The sequence below is a fragment of the Pristiophorus japonicus genome, chromosome 11, assembly GCF_044704955.1.
Source record: "Pristiophorus japonicus isolate sPriJap1 chromosome 11, sPriJap1.hap1, whole genome shotgun sequence".
Classification (NCBI taxonomy): Eukaryota; Metazoa; Chordata; class Chondrichthyes; family Pristiophoridae; genus Pristiophorus; species Pristiophorus japonicus.
Genome location: NC_091987.1, coordinates 125266014 through 125290578, shown reverse-complemented (window position 1 = coordinate 125290578; position 24565 = coordinate 125266014). Strand labels below are relative to the sequence as shown.

General features: G+C 42.8%; 1 protein-coding gene across 2 annotated transcripts in view; it reads left to right on the top strand.

Moving 5' to 3' along the window:
* Positions 1-24565, top strand: part of wwc3 (WWC family member 3) — a 252076-nt gene that overhangs the window by 98864 nt on the left and 128647 nt on the right. For both annotated transcript variants that reach the window (XM_070893996.1, XM_070893995.1), the window contains exon 2: positions 18801-18910. In XM_070893996.1, the coding sequence (XP_070750097.1) occupies positions 18801-18910 (110 nt within the window). The remainder of the gene's footprint in view (positions 1-18800; positions 18911-24565) is intronic.

The following is a 24565-nucleotide window of genomic DNA, read 5'->3' as shown; positions in this document are numbered from 1 at the left end:
GACTGCCAGCAGCTTTCTGGCCGTATCTGCCTATGTTTTAGCTTCTGCTGTGAAGTGCCTCGACTGTAATGAAGTGCTGATGAGTCCCTCTAGTCTGGTGCCAAGTTGTATCTACTTGCCTGGCGAGATTGCTGCAACTCCAATCTTATTTAATTTCTCCATTCCTTTCCCCCCTTGTTTGTTTCTTTCCCCTCCGTGCATGTCCAGTTTTCCTGAATTAAAATATATATTTTAATGCTTCCCAACACACATCATCCATTTCTGTTGAACTCTCGAAAAAAATCTGCACTTTCTTGGTATAAATTCAGGACCGATATATATTTAAATTTCCATCTTTTTGTTAAGGAATGAAGAATATAGAAAGAAGCAATGAATTAGAAAAGAAGCAGTGAGCCCATTTCTTTCAGACGTCACATACAATTTGCTGTGGTCTGTTCAATCCACTTCATTTTCAATCCACTTGCAGGCATCCAACCACATGAAAAGCTCCGTTACATTTCCCCACAGCTCCCAAGAGTAATTGAGCAAAACTCCAGAACACTAATCCAACTTTATAAAGCCGTGCTTAAAAACTCTCTGACCAGTTGCAGCACAACGGTTGGCTCATTTATACTCCATGCACCATGTGGACCTCAGTGTTAACTGGACCAGAGAAGGTTAAGGCGAGATTTAATAGAGGTTTTCAAATTATGGGAGGTTTTTATGGCGTAGATAAGGAGAAACTGTTTCTAGTTTCGATGGGGGTTCAGTAACTAGAGGACACGGATTTAAGATAATTGGCAAAAGAACCAGAGGGGAAATGACGAGATTTTATTTTTTTATGCAGTGAGTTGTTGCGATCTGGAATGCACTGTCTAACAGCGTAGTGGAACAGATTCAATAATAACTTTCAAAATGGAATTGGATAATATAATTTAAAAGGAGAAATTTGCAGGTCTGTGGTGCCAGATCAGGGGAGTGGAACTAATTGGATAACTGGACCCAAGAGCTGGCAAAGGCACAACGGGCTGAATGGCCTCCTTCTGTGTGGTATGATTCTATGAACTGTTTTAGCTTGGAGTCCATTTCTGATATCTGACTGTGTATGGTGAGATTGCTGATGGTGGGAAGGAGGAAATCCTTCTCATCACTGGTGTCAATTGAGGTTTGCTGATTTTGTAATTCGATCCTCCAATCCTGGAATCAAAAACACAATTTCTAAATTTGCGGATGACACCAAATTGGGGGTGATAGTCAATACTGAGGAGGACGGCAACAAATTACAGGAGGACATTAATAAACTTGCAGAATGGGCATATAATTGGTAAATGAAGTTCAATACAGATAAATGTGAGGTATTCTATTTTGCTAGGAAGAATAGGGAGGTCACATAATACTTGGTGAGTCTAGATGGGGTAGAAGAACAAAGGGGCGGATACAAATACACAAATCGCTAAAAGTTGCGACACACGTTAGCAAGGCCATAAAAAAAGCAAACCAAGCACTAGGTTATTTCTAAAGGTATAGAAATGAAAAGTAGGGAAGTTATGTTAAACCTGTATCGAACCTTGGTTAGATCACACTTAGAGCACTGCGTACAGTTCTGGTCGCCATATTATAAAAAGGATATAGAGGGTACAGAAAAGATTTACAAGGATGATACCAGAAATGCGAGGGTATACATATCAGGAAAGGATGAACAGGCTGGGTCTCTTTTCTCTTGTGGAAAAAAAGAAGGCTGAGGGGTGACCTAAAATTATAAAAAGTTTTGATAGAGTAGATACAGAGAGAATGTTTCCACTTGTGGGGAAGAGCATAACTAGAGGCCATCAATGAAAAAAGTCACCAAGAAATTCAATAGAGAATTCCGAAGATACTTCTTTAAAAAGAGTGGTGAGAATGTGGAACTATCTGCCACAGGAAGTGGTTGAAGTGAATAGTATAGATGTATTTAAGGGGAGGTTAGACAAGCATATGAGGGAGAAGGGAATAGACGGTTATGCTGATAAATCTAGGGAAGACTGGAGGAGGCTGGAGTGGAGCATAAATGCCAGCATGTACTGGTTGGGCCGAATGTTGTTTCTGTGCCCTATATCCTATGTAATCATCATTAAATAACATGCCTTTCACATTATCCTTGTCTTTTGCCATGAAGTCTTGAATTGTGTCCTTTATAAAATTATCTTTCATCCCATGGAAACCAGATCAGCCTTGAATTTCTTTACACAATTTAAAGTTGTAAATTCTGAAATCATCTTTGTGGCCATTACCTGCATGCTCTCAAATACATTAATGTCCTTTTTGGAAGGTAAGGTATTCAAAACTGTGCATAGTATTCTAAACATGATCTTACCAATGTGTTGTATGGGCTAAACTAACCTACGTTGACTTATGATTAAACACCCCAGTACATGAATTGCTCTGTTGACAACAGCTTCACATTGAATGGATGCTTTCAATGAATGGTCAATTTTCACACCCAAATCCTCTTTTTTTTCATCTTTGCTGATAGACATTTATTGATTGTGCTCCCATGTGTCATCTTTATGCTTCACGTACACTGGAGCTAGAAACATTAAATTAAGTTTCATCTGGTATCCTTTTACCCACCTACTTAATTTGTCTAGATTCCTTTCAAATCTATTACACTGCCTTATACTTGACTGAAGAGCTTAGTGTCGTCAAATGTAATTATATTGTATTATACTAGAAGTAGCCTGGGCCTACTGAAACCGAGACTGAGATCAATAGATTTTTGTTGGGTAAGGGATTTAAAAATATATATTATTTGCTCCTGGGATGTGGGTGTCACTGGCAAGGCCAGCATTTATTGCCCTTGAGAAGGTGGTGGTGAGCCGTCTTCATGAACTGTTGCAGTCCGTGTGGCGAAGGTACTCACATAGTGCTGTTAGGGAGCGAGTTCCAGGATTTTGATCCAGCGATGATGAAGGAACAGCAATATATTTCCAAGTCAGGATGGTGTGTGACTTGGAGGGTAAGGCAGGTAAATGGAATCGAGGTACAGATCTCAGGTGCTCGAGGAGGTGAATTGTCTACTCCTGTTCCTAAATATGAGCAGCCAATAGGCCCAGAACAGGATCTTGCTGAATTACACAAAGTCATTCATTACCACCTCCTGCTTTCTGTTGCTAAGCCAGTGTGCAATCCTGCTGGCTAACTTGCCACTAATACGCAAACCTTTATCACCATTTACAGCCTCACATTCAGAACTTGATCAGATTCTTTCTGAAAATGCAAGCAGGTTATTTTCACTGGAGAGCTGCCATTTGGCTATCTCCTCCGAGAATTCCACTGGGTTTGTGAGCTGTAACCTATTGCTTCAAAAACCATGCTGACTTCTATTTAATGCCACTGTGCTGTTTGAGTGCCCATAAATGCTTTCAATAATTACCTCCACTAAAATTTGAGGTTAAATGGTCTGTAATACCATTTTGCTCATGTCGCAATCCTTTTTTTTGACTCTTTAAATTTTTACTATCCTCCAGTACTCTGGTAGAGCCCGTGTATTTCTGGAGCTCTGTAACTGAAACCTTTGAGGGACCCAGTTGGCCAATTACTGTTGCAATCATCCTTCTGGATCTTGTAAGGGAAATGGACACAGTATCATCGCACCACACCCCCCCCCCCCCCACCCCCTGGAACATCTATCCCAGTTTAGCTTTAATTTTGTGACTAGGATTAAAGCTCCCTTGCATCCCAATTCCTTGAGATGGGTTACGATCTTGTACCTATTGAATATTCCAGAAAATCTTCAGCAAACCGTTGTCCACCATTACAAATTCTCAGGAAACCTCTGCCGGAGTCAATCCTTCTCTCTGTCTCTGCCATTTTCTGAGTACAAGAGATCTATAACACACGAGGCTAATTATCAAGACTGACAAGGAACCCCCTTTTTTCTCTTTCCTGAAGATCTGACAGGCAATTATTGGGCTTGTACCACAGCTAGTTCTCCCCTTCTTGACATTCGCCTGTAAGACAACTCTGACCAGAGCTCTCGGTGCCCCCTTTAAGCTCCCCATTAGCGCTGGATCCTAAACCTTTCTGTTTGATCCCCTCATTGCTGTGAAGACATCAATGTCCAACCGTTTCCCATGTTTTCCCGACCCTATTCAATACCTGACCAGGCTGTCCTCGGGCCGAACACTCATTTCAGTCCTCTTATTTCAACACCCCTGCCTTTTTGGGTAGTTTGCCTAAAATGTATGCCCAGGGATAATGCACTTAATTTCCCTTAATTTCTACCCTTTTAGACTTTTGCAGTGACAAGACCACAAACTCCTCACCTGGCTTTTAATGCCTGAAATAATTTTGACTCTCCATCTGTTAGATACATCTATTCACCATCCACTTGATTTGTACAAGATAACTTTTCTCACTAAATCACTTTTAAAGTACACAATCCTTCAACTGCAAGGGGTGGGAGACAGATAAGTAAATCAATGAAAAACCACAACTTCAAAATGTGCAACATCATAAAGTCACTTATTTTACATTCATGCTAATCATTAAACATGAATTCCACTGACTTCACAACACACAGGGCCCACTTCTTCATATGTTCCTTCTAGTCTGCAGCATTGCGAGATGGTAAGTCCCCAAAGTGATGTCCACTTCCACCTCTATTGCTGCAATATTAGGGTCACCACTTTTCTCATCTGGCCCTCCACAGTTTTCTTTTGAGTTTGCTGCCTAGGAATTTCTAAACTAGGCGTCCAAAGTCTCTCTTCGAAAGTCTGCTTTTTAAATCTGTCCTCCGCTTTTGAATCCAGATGTTGATGTCTTGCTTACTAAGAAGATTTTCAATGGATTTTCATTCACAGCAAAGCACATCTCAGGACTCGAGCCATGGTCCCATCCACATGGGACTATAGGCACATGGAGGTTTCCTTCACCGATGGACTTTAGTGGCCCAGTTGGGATTTACAATAACCCGGCAGCTCTGGTCATTTTTCCAGGTGCTATTGCCACAGATTTATTGAATTTTTTTTCAAAAGTTGCTGTTGTGGGATTTCAGTTCCTGACATCATCGATTACAGAGAATTTTACAGCACTGAAACCAGCCATTTGGCCCAACAGGTCTATGCCTGTGTTTATGCTCCACATGAGCATCCTCCCACCCTGCTTTATCTCGCCCTATTGACATAACCTTCTATTCCTTTCTCCCTCACATACTTATCTAGCTTCCCCTAAATGCATCTATGCTACTTGCCGCAACCACTCCATGTGGTAGCAACTTCCACTCTCTGAGTAAAGAAGTATCTCCTGAATTCCTTATTGGATTTACTAGTGATTATCTTATATTTATGGCCCCTATTTTTGGTCCCCCCAAAAGTGGAAATATCTTCTCCCCGACAAATGTAAGCATCAAGGTTGCTGGTCCAAGACCTTAACCACAAGGCAGCAACCTGTATAACTTACTGATTCACTAATAAAATAACATTATCCTGAACCTTCCTCCCACCCCACCCATTGTTTACATGTTACTTAAATGGGAGCCCTCCCTGGGAGGGATTTTCTGCGGGATTTGGGATTGACCTTCCCAGCCGCCATAGCAACACTGAATGCCAGTAACCCAATTCTGGTTGGACGTATGGCTGGAGATGTCGTCACGTGACCCTCCTGCTTCCACCCACACCATCTCCACTCTCCCTCCATTGGTCGCCTGACACAACCGTTCCCATGGCACATCGCTGTCCCGCACCAATTGGAAAGCGAATAGACGCTTCATTACCCAATTGGATAATTCTTGACCATCAGTCCAGCGGCTTTTTTTTTTCCCCCCATCTCCAATATTTTTATAACTAATCAATGAAAGTATTCAGAAAAATAAAATCTTTTTTTAACGCTCTAGCAATTTTTCTCCCGGGTGTTGCTTGTAGCAGTGTTCAGCAAATGAATCGTTAATTGCTGGAGACTCCAGTGCAATCCTGGAGGGTTGGCAACCAATATAATGGCAGGATGATGGGAAATTTGACATGCATCATTCCCGGCCGCTTTGAATTTCTCCCCGTTTTTGGGTGGATATATTGGGCTTAATATTAACAGCCACAAATGGGTGGATTGGGGTCAGGACAGACACAATTAAAATAAAATCTGAACCCTGACCCCAACCCACCCACTTCCGGTTTAAAAGAGGCTGGAGGTGCTGACGGTAATTCTGCCTTCACATTGTACTCGGCCGCTCTGAATGGTTTTATTTTTATTGAGGAGCTCCATCCAATTTGTTGCCAGCCTTTATACATGGCCACCTTCGACCTTACAAAGGCCTTTGACACTGTCAACCGCAAGGGTCTATGGAGCGTCCTCCTCCATTTTGGATGCCTCCTAAAGTTCGTCAACATCCTTCGCCTGCTCCACGATGACATGCAGGCCGTGATCCTTACCAACAGATCCATTACAGACCTAATCCACGTTGGGACCGGGGTCAAACAGGGCTGCGTCATCGCCCCAACCCTCTTCTCAATCTTCCTCGCTGCCATGCTCCACCTCACAGTCAACAAGCTCCCCGCTGGAGTGGAACTAAACTACAGCATTAATGGACAGTTATTTGTTAGGTAGTGAGCCGAAATCGTGTCTTTGTTTGGTATAAATTGACAGCTGTATAACAGATTCTAATTTCTGATCTGAATCTTCATTGCGGGGAGCGAAGAAAGCTAGCTCAGAATTTGCTGGAGCGGGCTATCTTGTGCTGTGCCCCGCTTGTTAGATATGCTTTCCTCACTCTTCAACTTGAAACTTTTTTGCACTGCAAATTGCTGGAACTGCGAACTGATAACGGGGCATCTGGGATCTTAGTGAACGACAGGACCAAACAGTCTATCTTCTGAACCAAATGAGATTTAGAGAAAGAAACAGGAATGAAGGAGAAGGAAATGGAGTGATTTAGAGTCCAATCAGGTACAGAATGAAAAATAAAGAAAGGGAAAGAAAGATTGGATTAAGAGACAGGAAAAAAAGAGACAAAGAAAAATATTTTAAAAATATTACCTTTTAAAACCTCTTTGAACAATTTACTACTTGCAGGAATGAGACACCACAGTTTCAATTGTTCCCTTTCTGGGCTGAAGAGATTGAGTGGCAGGAAAATAAATCTTATCAATAAAAGGGTCCTTGTGTCATTCAGTACCCGCCCTAATTTTCTGCGGTGAGTTCAATTGGCAATTAATGCACAAATGCAGCAATATTTTGAAACTCTTGAAGGCTGACAGCAAGCTCCTGTTCTTGAGGCCATCGGCAGCAACTTGTGGTGATTCGCAACTCGCGTCATAACTCTTACTCGTCTCAGATTGCTGGGTTATTTACGCACTTTCCCAGCAAATTCTGGGCCGGTATCTGTGAGCTTCTTCAGTATCTGCCAGCTGTTACGGTTTAATCATGTTAAGTTTTACCTCCAGACAAAAGTGCCGGGCAGGAAAGGACTGGCTGGTCCATCAAGCCTGTCCCACACTCATGAAGACTCCTACCACAGCCATATAATCTCTGGGGAGGGGTTAAAAAAAAAACAGAGGAAAACCCAGGGCCAAAAGGGGGAAAAAAGTAACGTGGAAAATTCCCCTCTGACCCTCTCAGGCGACTGAAACCAGTTCAGGAGATCACATAGACCATGTATTAACTGTAAAGCAGATAACATGATGCAATCTGTGCCCTAGTCAAGGTCCAGCTCTCCCTTGAAAGCATGCCTGTAGCAGGTATATTTTCTAATACATAGTGGCTGTCCTGTATATCCAGATTTAAACCTAGCACGTTCTAATTTTATTGTGAAGCTAAATGGTGACTGAATATAAGATGTTACTCCGACAATCTATTAACTTCTCAAGGGTAGTATCTTTTAAATTATTTTTGCTGATTGTCTCCTCTCTCCTCATGGGAAAGCGATCACTCATTGCCAGCTTTGCTCCAGTAACTCACCCTAAATGGCTAATAATTCATTTATGAGCCACGATGGTGAGTGTCGACAGGCTGTTCAACTACGGGGACACCACACTGAGCCCAATCCTTCACTCACCTGATGTCCACACACGTAATTGTTCAGCAGGTGTGATCAGGAGTGGGAATGGCAACTGATTTTCCCCTTCCTTCCATCCCCGTCTTCAATTTGATCTGTACTTCCATGTTTCTCGGATCTGAAAAGAAAGATTTGGATTTATATAGCGCCTTTCACGACCACCGGACATTTCAAAGCGCTTTACAGCCAATGAAATACTTTTGGAGTATAGTTACTGTTGTGATGTAGAAAACGCGGCAGTCAATTTGCACACAGCAAGCTCCCAGAAACAGCAATGTGATAATGACCAGATAATCTGTTTTCGTTATGTTAATTGAGGGATAAATATTGGCCAGGACACCGGGGATAACTCCCCAGCTCTTATTAAAAAAATAGTGCCATGGGATCTTTTACGGCCACTTGAGAGCAGATGGGGCCTCGGTTTAACGTCTCATCCGAAAGATGGCACCTCCGACAGTGCAGCACTCCCTCAGCACAGTATTGGAGTGTCAGCCTAGATTCCCTGGAGTGGGACTTGAACCTACAAACTTCTGACTCCGAGGCGCTGTGCTACCCACTAAGCCACAGCTGTCACTAAATTTGAGTGAAGGCCATAACTGGCCTAAGGAGAATGCTAACTGTTGTGTGTGTTTAACGCTCTGCTGCAGGTAAATTTATTTTAAAAGTAACCTTAGCGCTGCTGGACTATAGCCCAAGGTTCACTAATGTAGCACGGAATGTAAGAAGTGCTCTTTAACAGTGGGGTTCCTTTCCAGCATGTACATTAAAATCGTTTTATTTTTAAAAAGTTTTTAACTAGGTAAATTCCTGAACTGATTTAATTAGTGATGCTATTGCTTTGTTGGCTTGTGTTTTGTGCACAACATGGATTGGATCTGGACTTTGCGCGATTGTGTAAAGCGGGTGATAGCAAGTCAGCAGACCGTTTTACATCTCCTAATTTTTAGTTAAAATCTCCCCCCATATGTGTCTGTGCTTAAATAGAACGTCAAATTGAAGAAAATAACTGATGCGTAAAATTCTGTTCCAAGAACCGAGGTGGCGAAAGATTCTGCAATGGTGCTGCTCATTTGGGAAGTAATGGGGTCAATTTTCACTTCCTTGCACATCAAGGTGAGAACGGTGTGCAATGGGCTGTCCACACAACCGTGGGATCTTCCAGGTTTGGGTTTACGTAGAGTTCCCAGTACAGAAACCGTCTGTTTGACTCAACAGGTCCATGCTGGTGTTTATACTCCACACGAGCCTCCTCCCACTCGAATGACCTCTTCCCGCCCTTTTAGATCTGTTCTCTTCTCTCTTTCCTCCCCGACTGAATTTATGATTTATTGTTTTTCTCAGTATCAAGAAATAAACATTCCTCATGGTTACAACTGAGAGTCTTATGTGGTGGCATGTGTCTATCATGCTTTGTGTGTGTGTGTTGAAATCACTGACTAGCCACAGGTGTGGCGACAATGGCACTGTTTTACCCACATTCATTAATTTAATAGAAAACCCCTTGCACACACTCTCACAATACGGGTAAATGTACTTCGTGTGTATATTTACTTACCAAACATCGACCACCAAGGAAGTAAAGCACTCCCAACGATCAAAAAACACTCGCACTTTACTTTTCATTTTACCATTTTACCAACAAACGCACAAAAAGGTTAAAGTTCACATGCACACGCGTGGTAATATGATCACATGCCCAATAAAAGTGTCCGTTTATGAATAAGAAATGTAATTAGCTTCATCTAGATTTCCAATTAGCCACATTTGGCTGGTGGCTAATGAATTGGACAGCACCGGTGGTGTTGGTCTACAACCAATATTGTGCACTCTGGTGTCTGTGTTTATATTGTACCTGCAGTGAGGTTTTGCAATTGACTGACTTTCAAATGGGATTGACTGCCCAGGAGGTTATGAATTTCTTTATGCAAAGGAACACTAATTTGGTCAAGATGAGTCGAACATTTATTACACTCTGACTTCCTGTTGAATGTAGTTATCAGACCATCCAGGCCGCGTTTTACAATCAAGTGAAGGAAACTTATTGCGTACTTTCCCACAGTTCTAATTCATGGCACACAGCTTTATTTTTAAGATGGGGGATGGGGCATTTGTGTAGTAAGGAATGTTGTGCATGTATGGGAATGTTAACTTTTCAGAACATGCGGTTGTACTTAAATTAAGTGGAATCCTGCTACATGCAATGAGTCTAGACAAAAAAGTGAAGTCTGCTTATAACCTGACTGCATCATTACTTCTTATACGTGCAAACTTTGGTGTTTAAATTGCACCTGTGCTCTCTTTAAAAGAAACAGAATAAAATGTCTGCACAACGATGCAAACTGCAGAGTGAGTCTGGACGTGCTCAGCTGAATGTTTCACCTTTTCCATGTTACAAGGTGAAAAGAAATGGCAGCACGACCTGTACAGGGCTAAGAGGAAAGAGCAGGAGGTGTGAGACTAATTGCATCGCTCTTCCAAAGCGTTGGTACAGGCACGATGGGCCGAATGGCATCCTTCTGTGCCGTATAATTCTATGAACTTGACTGACAGAATAGGACAACTTGGGAGCGAAGAACAGTTTGTGTGCTGTGTAGATCGGACTGTTATGATTCGGAGTCTTTTCTTGCTCTAGATGTATTTTTGACTCGAACCCGAGAGTGTTCTCGGTACTGGCTCCCAACTTTCTCTACTTCTGAGTATCTTTTCAATAGGCTTAAATATTTAGATAAACATTTGGTAACGAGCCCAGGATAATGAACTGAACAATCTTTTCATAAAGTGCCTCAGCTCCTCCAATCAAACTTTCCCTCTATATAAAAAGTGAATGTGCAGATTAGTAACAACAGCCCTATAATAAAGTTGTACGTTTACAATAAACATTCTTCCCGAACGCCTTGACAATAATCTAACACCTTGGAAATAAAGTGATGCAATTTTTCTTTGTTACTTATCACTGAAGCAGTCCTGACTAATCTAAACTGTTGTGTATGGAGAAAGAGTCAGACTGAACACTGTGAGCTCAAAGTAAAGTGTAACCGTAGTCTTTTATTGCAGGTCTCCAGAGTGCCTCTCCAACCTGTGAAGCCTCCTTAAATACCTGTGCTCCCAAAGGATTATGGGATCCCTTGGGACTCCAGGGGATGAGTCCTCTGGTGGCAGTACAGAGTAAATACAAGTTTACACACACAACACAAATTATCTCCTGGAAGCTACAAACCAATTATTTTTCGTCTCGGGAGTTTCAAACTGACTGCAGGTAGTTCCTTCGTTTGAAATGTTTTAATTGGCCCGTGGATTCTGACGGAATAGTGCTTAAATATCCCAGCAAATAGTTACCAGGACTTCCTGGATTATGAATAACTGACTGGCCGTTCCTTGTTAAATCTGAGCAATCACACAGTATTGTTCAAGTTTGAATTCTTTTTTCCTCAGGTCTGTGGCTGATGAATTTTGCAACATTTTATCAGGTTCAGCTCGGTACAAGAATTTGCACTGCTGTTGCTTTTAAACTGCTTGTGTACTATGCCTGGAGTAACCACTAAGCCAAACGTACATTGGTAAAATACACTTTCTCAAAGTGACTTCAATGTGGATTGTGCTGCGTAGGTGAGGAATGTGTGGTGGGGTTGAATATATAGTTGCGCATGCAGGGATGTCAGCCATGATTCAGTGGATAGCTCTTTGCCTCTGAGTCAGAAGGTCATGGGTTCAAGCCCTATTCAAGATACTTGAGCACAAAATCCAGGCTGACATTTCAGTGCAGTACTGAGGAAGTGCTGCACTGTTGGAGGTGCCGTCTTCCGCGAAGTCTGCCCTCTCGGGTGGATGTAAAAGACACATGGCACTATTTTAACGAAGTGCAGGGGAGTTCTCTCCTGTGTCCTGGCCAATACTTACTCCTCAAATAACATCACTAAATCAGATAATCTAGTCATTATTTAATTTTTTGTGGGAGCTTGCTGTGTTCAAATTGGCTGCCGCGTTTCCTACATGACAACAGCGATGACACTTAAAAATACTTCATTGTCTGTGAAGTGCTTTGGGACATCCTGAGGTCATGAAAGGTGCTGTATAAATGCAAGTCTTGTCTTGTTTTTATGTTGTAAGGACCTTGCCCGCTCCCTTTACTGAACCTATTTGCCACTACTTCTTTATCCATGTTTAGAAGCTTTCTCAAAACCTATCGGTTCGACCAAACCTGTTTTGTTATCTCTCTTAACTCCTTCTCAATGATTGGATGTCTGTTCCGCTCTTCCTCTGTGAAGTGCTTTTGAACGATTCTCTAACAGTTATAGCGTCTATGTAAATACCGGTTGTTGGTGGACTAGGATGACCAAGCCTTTTAAACAAATCTGTTGTTTTTGTCTGGGATTCGGCCTGCTTTTGACATTCTTCATGGTTGAATAGCCTGCTGGCACTTACTGTTTGGGCTAAGCTGAAGAAATACTACCGCAGGCCTGCTAGCAGCCATAGAATGATGTCTGAGCTGGAGTTGCAATCTTCATTCCAGTGCACTCCTGGCCGGCCTCCCACCTTTCACCCTCCATAAACTTGAGCTCATCCAAAACTCTGCTGCTGGTATCCTAACTCGCACCAAGTCCCGTTCACCCATTGCCCTGGTGCTCGCTGACGTTCGTTGGCTCCCGGTCCACCAATGCCTCAGTTTTAAAACTCTCACACTTGTGCTCTAACCTCCTACATCCCTCCGAGGTCTCTGCGTTCCTCTAATTCTGGCCTCTTGTACATTCCCGACTTACCTCAGCCCACCATTGGTGGCCGTGCCTTCAGCTGTCTGGGCCCTAAGCTCTGGAATTCCCTCTCTAAACCTCTCTGCCTCTCTAGAAACATAGAAAATAGGTGCAGGAGTAGGCCAGCCGGCACTTCGAGCCTGCACCACAGCTCTAGCGCTCTATCCTACTTTAAAACGCTTCTTGGAACTTACCTATTTGACCAAACCCGTCCAAACAGCTTGTCTGGCTCGGTGTGAAATTTTGTCTGATAATACCCCTCCCTGCGAAGTGGCTTGGCAGGTTAAAGGTTGTTTTGTTGTTCATTAGAGGAAGGGGAAAAGCTGAAAATGAAAGGAATGAAGTGTTCATCTGACTCGCTGCTGGGTCACGCGGTTCCATTTCAGACACAAGTGAGGAGATACTAGCTTTCTTTCATTGTTATCCAGTATAAATCTGGAGAGCTAGCAGTCAATTCTTGGTGAGCAATGGGGTGATAAGAGAGGACAGAATAGTTTAGGAATGTCAGGATGACCAAATTTTCCACAATACAAAAAAAGGCTGGGCTACAGTTACGCAACTAAGTTCCGCAGATAGATAATTGGCACAAGTAACGTGAAAATTCTGCAAATCAGTATCCTTTGTACTGATTAACATTCATTTAACTCCACTTTTTTAATCTTCATTTGCAAACGACTAAATTCGCATAGTTTATATAAAAAAAAGAAATTGTGTAATTTGTTGTTGTAATTTTAAATGGTTGTACATCTTCAAAATGCCCTACTTGTGGGTTGGAATGACACTACAATTCTTACCAACTAATAAAGACTTCATGTGAAATTCCATTGCTTGCTTTAATAAAGGTGTTAACCTGTTTAAATTGAATAATGACTTTGTTCTGGTAGCAGACAAAAGTTCATAGAAACACGTTACCATGGTTACCAGTATTGTGCAGCGAGATTTGACCCTTTCAGGTAGCACATCGGTTAAAATGTTTGGTGTAACATTCCTTGGTGCCCTACTTTAGCACAATCATTTAACCTCTTCAAAATAAACTGGTGAACGATTTGCTTAAAGCACTGCACAAAGGAATGCTAAATAAACACATTAACTCGTGTGCCAGCAGAGGTAATGAAATCCCAAATATAGTACTTTGTTGCTGCACGAAAAAACTAACTTATTGTTTTCATACATTTTTAAGAATATAGTTTACTATTTAACCCTTTTGAGCTCTCAAAATGCTCATAGATCTTTTCAAATTGCCGTATGTTGCAATCTATACGCATGTTAAATTTCTGTCGTATGTCACATACTCCTTACTTGGGGGAAACCACTCCGTGATGTACAGTTATGCCTACAGCTGCATATTTCTGCCACTTCGCAAGACCCCGATGCTGCAGATCCCCAAATCCATACCTACAGCATTACTGCTGCACTCAGAGGGAACTTTCCATGGCCAAAGCCACTAGTACCCTGTAGACTTAAAAATGTTTCAATGTAGAAACTCGCCTGCGGATTGCTTAAAATATGTTATTGGGGAGCTATTCTGTTATACCTGTAATACAGAAATTAATAAGAGAATTGTGATAAAACCACAATGACATATTTGCATTATTCCTTATGAAAGAAAATAACTTGCATTTCTATCGCACCTTTCACGGCCTCAGGACATCCCAAAGCACTTTACAAGCAATGAAGTACTTTTGAGGTGAAGTCGATGTTGTAATGTAGGATACGTGGCAGTCAATTCACGCACAGCAAGCTCCCACAAACAGCAATGAAATAAATGACCAGTTCATCTGTTTTTGGTGATGGTGATTAAGGGAGGAATGTTGGCCAGGCCGCTGGGGAGAACTCCCCCTTGCTGTTCTTTGAAATAGAGACAGGGGATCTTTACCGTCGTCGCCACGAAAGGCAAAAGTGGACTGAGTGCGACTACTGCACCAGAAACAAGAAATTCCCATACGTATTCATAACATCGATGTCAATTCCCTGTGTGTGCGTGGGTTGTAAAATGCTAATCTAGCTGAACTGCTGCTTGAGGCAAGCTGTTCTACTGTCAGCAAAGGGCACATTCCAAAGCTGCAGGAGTTTTAAGTTCCGATAGTAGAGGTGAAGGAAGTAATTATATTGCTCCTTGAGGAATGGAATGCGCTTGACATTTTTGCTGTAAACAGACCTCTCTCTGCCTCAGATTTTGGAACCGTTTTTTTCAGTCGAGACGAGAGATGCTTTATTTAAAAAAAGCCGGGTTGAAATGCAAACAAATTCTTTGATCGTGGTGGGGGGGGGGGGGGGGGGAGGTTGGAGGGTCCATGATGTGTGCATTGGATCTTTTAATAATTGCTGATGTGGAGAATCCATTTTTTCCCCTCCTCCCTCCTAGATTTTGGGTGGGAGAAGAAGATGTTGACACTGTCACGAGCCCTGTCTGGAGGTTGGGCAGTGCCGGTTTTAGGAGTGACTAGCAATGACCCCTCCCCCCCCCCCCCCCCCCCCCCCCCAATGGGTTAGCAATCAGCAACATGACCAATAGTGACTTGCTGTGAATTTGAGACTCGCTGCACTATCCATCTTCTGCAACTCCCCCATTCCCACCAGCTGTAAACCAGACGGCCAACCCTGCCTCAGTTTTCCCCTTCTTCCCCCAGTCTCCGGTCACCCAAAAACTCACGCTTCACGTCATCTAAGCACAACTTCTTTGGCTCATCTTCATTCTTACGCTTTGCACACTTTGGCCTTACAGGCACATTTCTCAGTGTTAAAACATACAGGATAGGGCTGAACTAGTCAAAGCAACATGTATCAGTCTTCTTGAGAAAGTCTAGCCAGCAGTTGCAAGTTCCACCCTCTAAGATTTACTTAAGTAAAAGTCATAGTAATCGGATGTGTGATGTCTGAGAGCTGATGATCGATCAGGAGAGATTGGGAAAAGGTGGACATTGTATGATGCTGCAGTTATGAGACAGTTTTATGACCTCCAGCTTATTTTGCCAGCACAGTCTCTCTTCTCTATATGGGCAAGCTGTTAATTTGATAAAAGGATCTGCAAGATGGTATTTGCAGGGCTATGGGGAAAGAGCAGGGGTGTGGGACTAATTAGTTGCTCTTCCAAAGAGCCGGTACAGTCACAATGGGCCGAATGGACTCCTGTGCTGTGATTCTACGATTCTAACTTATTCCTGATGTGTCACTCCCACACTGGCGAGGGTGCGATGAGGATAGCAATGATGGTCACAAACACAGCATATGGGGTTAGGGAAGATGGCGGATAAGGATGAAGTGATGTATCTTTGTCCATGTCACGTTCTAAGCACTAATGTCTCTCACTTGATGACTGGGAGGCAGTGCTGTGAGGCGGGGACAGGCTGGTGGACCTTTGTCTTACATAGAAATATAGAAAATAGGTGCAGGAGTAGGCCATTCGGCCCTTCGAGCCTGCACCGCCATTCAATGAGTTCATGGCTGAACATGCAACTTCAGTACCACATTCCTGCTTTCTCGCCATACCCCTTGATGACCCTAGTAGTAAGGACTACATCTAACTCCGTTTTGAATCTATTTAGTGAATTGGCCTCAACAACTTTCTGTGGTAGAGAATTCCACAGGTTCACCACTCTCTGGGTGAAGAAGTTTCTCCTCATCTCGGTCTTAAATGGCTTACCCCTTATCCTTAGACTGTGACCCCTGGTTCTGGACTTCCCCAACATTGGGAACATTCTTCCTGCATTTAACCTGTCTAAACCCGTCAGAATTTTAAACGTTTCTATGAGGTCCCCTCTCATTCTTCTGAACTCCAGTGAATACAAGCCCAGTTGATCCAGTCTTTCTTGATATGTCAGTCCCGCCATCCCGGGAATCAGTCTGGTGAACCTTCGCTGCACTCCCTCAATAGCAAGAACGTCCTTCCTCAAGTTAGGAGACCAAAACTGTACACAATACTCCAGGTGTGGCCTCACCAAGGCCCTGTACAACTGTAGCAACACCTCCCTGCCCCTGTACTCAAATCCCCTCGCTATGAAGGCCAACATGCCATTTGCTTTCTTAACCGCCTGCTGTACTTGCATGCCAACCTTCAATGACTGATGTACCATGACACCCAGGTCTCGTTGCACCTCCCCTTTTCCTAATCTGTCACCATTCAAGTAATAGTCTGTCTCTCTGTTTTTACCACCAAAGCGGATAACCTCACATTTATCCACATTATACTTCATCTGCCATGCATTTGCCCACTCACCTAACCTATCCAAATCACTCTGCAGCCTCATAGCATCCTCCTCGCAGCTCATACTGCCACCCAACTTAATGTCATCCGCAAATTTGGAGATTTAATCCCCTCGTCTAAATCATTAATGTACAGTGTAAACAGCTGGGGCCCCAGCACAGAACCTTGCGGTACCCCACTAGTCACTGCCTGCCATTCTGAAAAGTACCCATTTACTCATACTCTTTGCTTCCTGTAGCCAACCAGTTCTCAATCCACGTCAGCACACTACCCCCAATCCCATGTGCTTTAACTTTGCACATTAATCTCTTGTGTGGGACCTTGTCGAAAGCCTTCTGAAAGTCCAAATACACCACATCAACTGGTTCTCCCTTGTCCACTCGACTGGAAACATCGTCAAAAAATTCCAGAAGATTTGTCAAGCATGATTTCCCTTTCACGGGTCCAAGTCAACATGGATTTATCATGTCGCGTCTTTCCAAATGCGCTGCTATGACATCCTTAATAATTGATTCCATCATTTTACCCACTACCGATGTCAGGCTGACCGGTCTATAATTACGCATGTATAGTGTAAGGCCCATGCTTTCGTACGCCTCAGTGAAGATGTTGACTATGTCCTGGAGTTCAGTCTCTGAATATGCACAGACGCAAGCATTGTCCACATACTGCAGCTTGATGACAGAGGTTGGGGTAACCTTGGACCTGGCCTGGAGATGGCGAAGATTGAACAGGTTCCCACTGGTTCTGTAGTTTAGTTCCACTCCAGCGTGGAGCTTGTTGACTGTGAGATGAAGCATTGCAGCGAGGAAGATCGAGAAGAGGGTTGGCGCAATGGCACAGCCCTGCTTGTCTCTGTAGTAGCTTCATGAAGAAGTCTCACTGGTCCAGGAATGAGTTATCCCCATAATCTGTACAGCATTGTGTGTAACATGGAACACAATGACCCTGAATTGGTTGCATTTTTCACTCTATAATACTTCAGTCACTATCCAAATAAGATGTCATGGCCCTTGCAAGGTAATAAGAAAATAATATTCCAAGAGATGAAGCCAAGGTCTGTAGCTTTCAGGAAATGCTGCGGAAGTATCTTGGGTACTGAGCATCCGCACACATGGGGACAGTAACATCATTTTTCCTTTTCCAGTTCTGACGAAGGGTCATCGACCTGAAACGTATACTCTGTTTCTCGCTCCACAGATGCTGCCTGATCTGCTGAGTATTTTCTGTTTTTATTTAAAATTTTTCTGCTATCTGTTACACATGTGATTTGTGGCCTTTGTTTGAATTATGAATGACCCTAATGTTAGTGGGACAGGGTCTGTACAGGAGTGCAGAATGCTCTACTTACCACTGAGAAGGCTTCTAGGTTTTGATGTATGGTTTCCCACATACACCAATTACACATGTCATGTCAGATCATTCCCCCTCATAATAAAGGATTTGATAGGGTAGATAGAGAGAAACTATTTCCTCTGGCGGGGGAATCTGGAACAAGGGGGCGTAACCTTAAAATTAGAGCTAGGCTGTTGTGCAGTGATGTCAGGAAGCACTTCTTCACACAAAGGGGAGTGGAAATCTGGAAATTCTTCCCCAAAAAGCTGTCCATGCTGGGGGTCAAATTGAATTGAGATTGATAGCTTTTTGCTAGGGTATTAAGGGATATGGAACATGTTCCTAATGTTTGTATGAAATAAAAAGGTTGAGTTTTTTAATTGCCAATTGTCAATTATTTTTTTGATCAATTGCTGCTGATTTAATTTTGAAACTGTACGAACTCCAGGCTAATGCAATCCCTACAGTCTCCATAATTTTATCGTACTTGTCTTTGATGCTTTTTCAGACTGACCAAGCCACTGACGTTTGCTGACTGTGTTGGCGACGAACTGCCACTGGGTTGGGAAATAGTTTACGATCCACAGGCTGGCATCTACTACATCGACCACATCAACCGTAAGTATAACTGGAACTCAGGTATTTCACCTAATGGAGGGCGTTATTTCCAGAATCCGTTGTAATGGGAGTGTCTGTGCTGTTTTCTGCAGGCCATAACCTTTGATCAGCTGTCTTCTACTTTGCCCTTCATTATTAAAGGCAACACATGTGTTCATCCGTTACTGCCCCTTAATCATCCCGAAACAGTTTTGCGTTTTGAAGTCCTCCTTTTGCAGCTCGGTGTGCTACTATTGAATCCAGTATCCTAACACACCTGGCAAGCTGACTAAACAGCATCCTCCATAATAGCTTAGTTTGCCCACAAGTTGAGGATAATCGAGGTCTTTTAAAATGATAAAAGGATTCTATAGGCTAGATACAGAGAAACTATTTCCTCTGGTGGGGAATCCAGAACAAGCAGGCATGATCTTAAAGTTAGTGGCAGCCCGTTTAGGAGTGAAATCAGGAAGCACTTTTTCCACACAAAGGATAGTGGAAATCTGGAACTTTCTTCCCCCAGAAGGCTGTGGATGCTGGCCGTCAATTGGAATTTTCAAGAAAGAAAGAAAGACTTGCGCCTTTCACGACCACTGGATGTCTCAAAGTGCTTTACAGCCAATGAAGTACTTTTGGAGTGTAATCACTGCTGTAATGTGGGAAACGCGGCAGCCAACTTGCGCACAGCAAGATCCCACTCAAAGCAATGTGATAATGACCGGATAATCTGTTTTTGGTATGTTGATTGGGGGATAAATATTGGCCAAGACTGAGATCAAAAGATTTTTGTTAGGGTAAGTGTATTGAGGCATATGGATCAAAGACGGGTAAATGGTAAATGGTGTGAACATGTTTAAGGGGCTGAATGGCCTACTCCTGTTCCTATGTTTCTATAACTTTCACCTACTTGATGTCAGTATTTAAATGTGTAGTGGGGGTGGGGAACGATTTGAAAACATGTCCTCCTAAGGGGACACGTTCTCCACTTTGTCAGTGTCTGAGTAACCATGTAGAAACCCACCACTGGGTCCGACCAGATTCGCTCAGATGTTTCGTCTAGTGAATGTGCTTTGGCCTATTTGCCTGATAGCTGCATGTGGCTTAGCATTCTTCTCAAGTGTAGATCCCAGTGCTGAGATGTAGCTCAAAATTCCATGCTCGTGGGTACTTTTAAGTTCAAGCAATTCTCCCCTTCCTCTCTGTCTACTTCTTCCCCCTTTAGTGTTTTGTTCTCCTTTTAAGATTTACAATATTTATCCCTCAATCAACATAACAAAAAAAACCCAGATTATCTGGTCATTATCACATTGATGTTTGTGGGAGATTGCTGTGTACAAATTGGGTGCTATGTTTCTCACGTTACAACAGTGACTACACTTTAAAAGTACTTCAGTGGCTGTAAAGTGCTTTGAGACGTCCGGTGGTCGTGAAAGACTCTATATAAATCCAAATCCAAGTCTGTCTTTCTTTTAAGTGGTTTAAGCGAACTAAAATTAAAGCTAAAGTTAAAATTAAAAGGATGTAGACTATTACTTGAACTATTTTTGCCGAGTACTGTAATTTCCTTCTAAACCCTCATATTGCAACTAAAATCATCTATTTATTGGTGCTCTTTTAAAGTAATTTGTGAAGAATTTGATAATTTATGTTCTTTCAAATTCGGGGAAGTTCAATGTTTAAAGCCTTTTTTCGTGATGATTAAACCAAGCTTAAAATGTCAAGCAACGATTGGATTTTATTGCACCTCAGTACTGTTTCTGTGTGGTGCCTGGGCCAGTGCCCCATGTGTGTACAACAAGATGATCGTGTCCAAAATAAATGTAATGAAGTGTAACCAAATTATTAAGCATCAACGGGCACAAATCCACCTCTGCAAAATAGCTTAAACATGTCCAGTGGAACCCATAGACCAGATTTTTTCCCTAATCTTTTCTTCAGTGGTACAGTTGGGCTTGACTATTGCAAATGTATAGATTTTTAAGCCTCAGCCGAAGATAAATGGAAGATTCATTAACAGAAAAAGCTAGTTTTTAATCGTGTGTTCTAATAGTCCATGTAAAATACAAAGGGCTTCCTGAGTGTAATTGTGACAGAGCTTCCTCGGTGTTGGGTCAGTACTTGTGGATTCTTGCATACAGTTTTGATTGGATAATGCAGAATAGCCACCTCAGATTCTATAATGTCTAGAGGGCTGATTTTAATCCCTCGCTTGGCCCATAGGGGTGGGGGTGGGTGAGGGGGGCGGCGGGGGTTGGGGGTAGTTGGCGGCTGGCTCACGCCACATTGCCACCCCCATCCCCACCATTTTAGCTTACCTGACTCCAGGTGTGGGAAGGTTACCTGCCCCCGGAGAACAGGGTCTAATTTAAATGGCAGCGTTGCATACCGATGTCATCAGCATGGGGATGCCGTTTTAACCATGGGCTTGACTGCAGCCCACATGCTCTCCGGGCAGCAGAAAGGATCCAGGCTACAGGTAAGTCCATTCTTTAAAAAAAAAACAATGTTCAAGGTTGTCATATGAAGAGAGGTTGAGCAGGTTGGGCTTATACTCATTGGAGTTTAGAAGAATGGAAGATGATCTTATTGGAACATATAAGATTCTGAGGGGGCTGGACAGGGTAGATGCAGAGTGGATGTTTCCCCTCATAGGGGAATCTAGAACTAGGGGGCATAGTTTCAGAATAAGGGGTCGCCCATTTAAGAAAGAAACTAGGAGGAATTTCTTCTCTCTGAGGATCGTGAATCTTTGGAATTCTCTACCCCAGAGAGCTGTGGAGGCTGGGTCATTGAATATATTTAAGGTGGAGATAGACAGATTTTTGAATGATAAGGGAATCAAGGGTTTTGGGGAAGTGGAGTTGAGTCCATGATCAGATCAGCCATGATCTTATTGAACGGCCTACTCCTGCTCCTATTTCTTATGTTCTTATTTTAGTTCCTTGTGGGCCAGAAGGAGCAGTGTTGACTGGTCGCTCACTCACTGGCAACTCCTGGTCAGGTAACTAGACTTGCCTGTGTTGCTTAGAAGATTCATGATTTTTTTCTTGCTCCGAAACTTTTAAGACTTGCTTAAATTGAACCTGTGGGAATGACAACAGAATGTTGGATATTTTTTTCAACACTCTCTTGACGCTGTACTGCATCATCAAGTCAGTCAGTCGCTTTTGAGTTAGAATCACTTTATTTGATCTGTCAAAATTCCTCTTGCCTGATTCTGTAACAAATCAGATGATGTGATAAGAACTGATAAATACATATTTCCAGATTTCACTGAACCCTAACCGTCATTATCCAGCGGTAGATTACAGCTGGATGTTGTCCCAGCGTGTTATTTGGTCTTATTGTTCAGTAAAATTTTTAAATGCTCCTTTTAAAATGTTTTTTTTTCCAAACCGCAGTATCATTGGGCTAATCTTTTATTCCATTGGGAATCTAGCGAGCATTTTGTTGTCTTACACAACAGCCTGTTTTTGTCAAAACACCACTGAAAAGGGCATGTTAAATACCATCATATACATCAAAGTCTCTATAGCTTTAATTACCTTGGGGGTGAGGAGAGGTCCTGGTAATTCAAATATGTGGTGAAATCCTATACTGGTATTCATGTAAAGGTCACCACAACAGTATCACCACTAGATACAGAATCTTGGGTTAGACTCCAGCAAAGATAGATGGTTCACAATTTCAGCTTGGGAAAAGTAATGCTGTTGGGTGATACAGTCTCATACCTTGCTGCTTCGTGGCCTTGTGAAACTTAGCATCTCACTTTGACTGTACTGTGCCTGCACCCACGCACAACTTTCAGAGGAAGCAAATGTGTCCTTACATGAAAGTTCTGTTCTTGAAGGTTTGCACGTACTTCAGATAGATATTACCATTCTTTGTCACACAATTACCTAGTTACCCATTCAATCATTCCTACCTCGCTACATTTGTACATACCCAGTCAGCCGGTTCTATACCTTGCTCATACAAGCACTTGCTACTGATACCCAGTGGTAGATAACCTTTGCAGCTACGCAAGTTGGTAATATTTCTTGTTTGAGCAAGGGTTTTGCACAAGTTCATTCACTGCACCTCACCCATTCAGTGAGTTTTCAATTTGTGTGAGCATTTAATTATGGGGCTCTTTCATTTCCAATGTGCTCACCTTTGTGAATCCTAAAATAATGCTAGTGGGGAGAGGCAGAGAGATTTGGGTGTCCACGTACACAAATCCCTAAAAGCGAGGGTACAGGTACAAAAGGTAATCAGAAAGGCTAATGTTGGCCTTTATCTCAAAGGAGCTGGAATACAACAGTGAGGAAGTAATGCTTCAGTTGAACAGAATCTTGGTCAGACCCCATCTTGGAGTACTGTGTTCAGCTTTGGACATCGAACCTCGGGGACGATATCTTAGTACAGTGCAGATTCACCAAAATGATAACCAGAGTAAAAGGGTTACATTATGACGACCGGCTGCATGAGTTTAGCAGGTTGAGAGGTGATCTAATCAAGGTGTTTAAAATGATAAAGGGATTCGATAGAGTAGATTAGATAAAGAGAAACTATTTTCTCTGTTGGGGGAATCCAGAACGAGGGGCACAACAGTAAACTGAGGTAATCTCACAAAAGGTAATGGAAGTCTGGAACTCTCTGTCCCCCATAAGGCTGTGGATGTTGGGGATCAGTTGAAATTTTCAAGCCAGAGATCAATAGATTTCTGTTGGATAAGGGCCACGGAGCAAAGGTGGGTAAATGACGTTGAGGTACAGATCTAATAGCATGATGGAATAGGCTTGAGGGGCTGACTGGCCTACTCTTGTTTCTATGTTTAATTGATAACATCCCATGTGGATAAAGGAGATTAACAGGCTTCAGTGTAAAGTGTATAAGATGGCAGCGAAGGAGGAACTACTGATTTCATGTTACCCCCCCCACCCCCACGGCCCCCCCCCCCCGCCCCATCACAATACTAGATATTTCCTCCAGTTCATCATTACCAGTCACTTCTGTAAGTGGACTTTGTGTCCCCTAAAATGTGGCGTGCACTGCTTTATGCCCAGTGTCTAGCAAAGGAACAGTCTGATCCAGGGATTGTAACAAAGAACAGTGGAACAGGAGGCCATTTGGACCCTCAAGCCTGTTCTGCCACTCAGTTGGATCATGGCTGATCTGTACCTTTACCTTGGTTCCGTAACCCTTAATATCCTTGCCTAAGAAAAATCAATCAATCTGAGTTTTGAAATTTTCAATTGACCCCCAGCCTCAACAGCTTTTTGGGAGCGAGCTCTGGATTTCCACCAGCCTTTCTGTGAAGAAGTGCTTCCTGACATTCCCCTCTACGGCCTGGCTCTAATTTTAATGTTTTGCTCCCTTGTTCTGGACTCTCCCACCAGAGGAAATCATTTCTCTCTATCTAGCCCATCAATGCTTTTGATCATGTTAAACACTTCAATTAGACCCCCCTAATTATTTTATATTCCAGGGGATACAAGCCTAGTCCATGCATCCTGCCCAGTATTATTTTGGTGAATCTGTGCTACACCCACTCCAAGTCTAGTATATCCTTCCTGAGGATCAGGGCCCAGAACTGAACCCAGTTCTCCAGGTGGGGTCTAACCAGAGCTCTGTCCAGCTGTAACCCAACTTCCACCCCATTGTATTCCAGCCCCTTGAGAAACAGGCCAACGT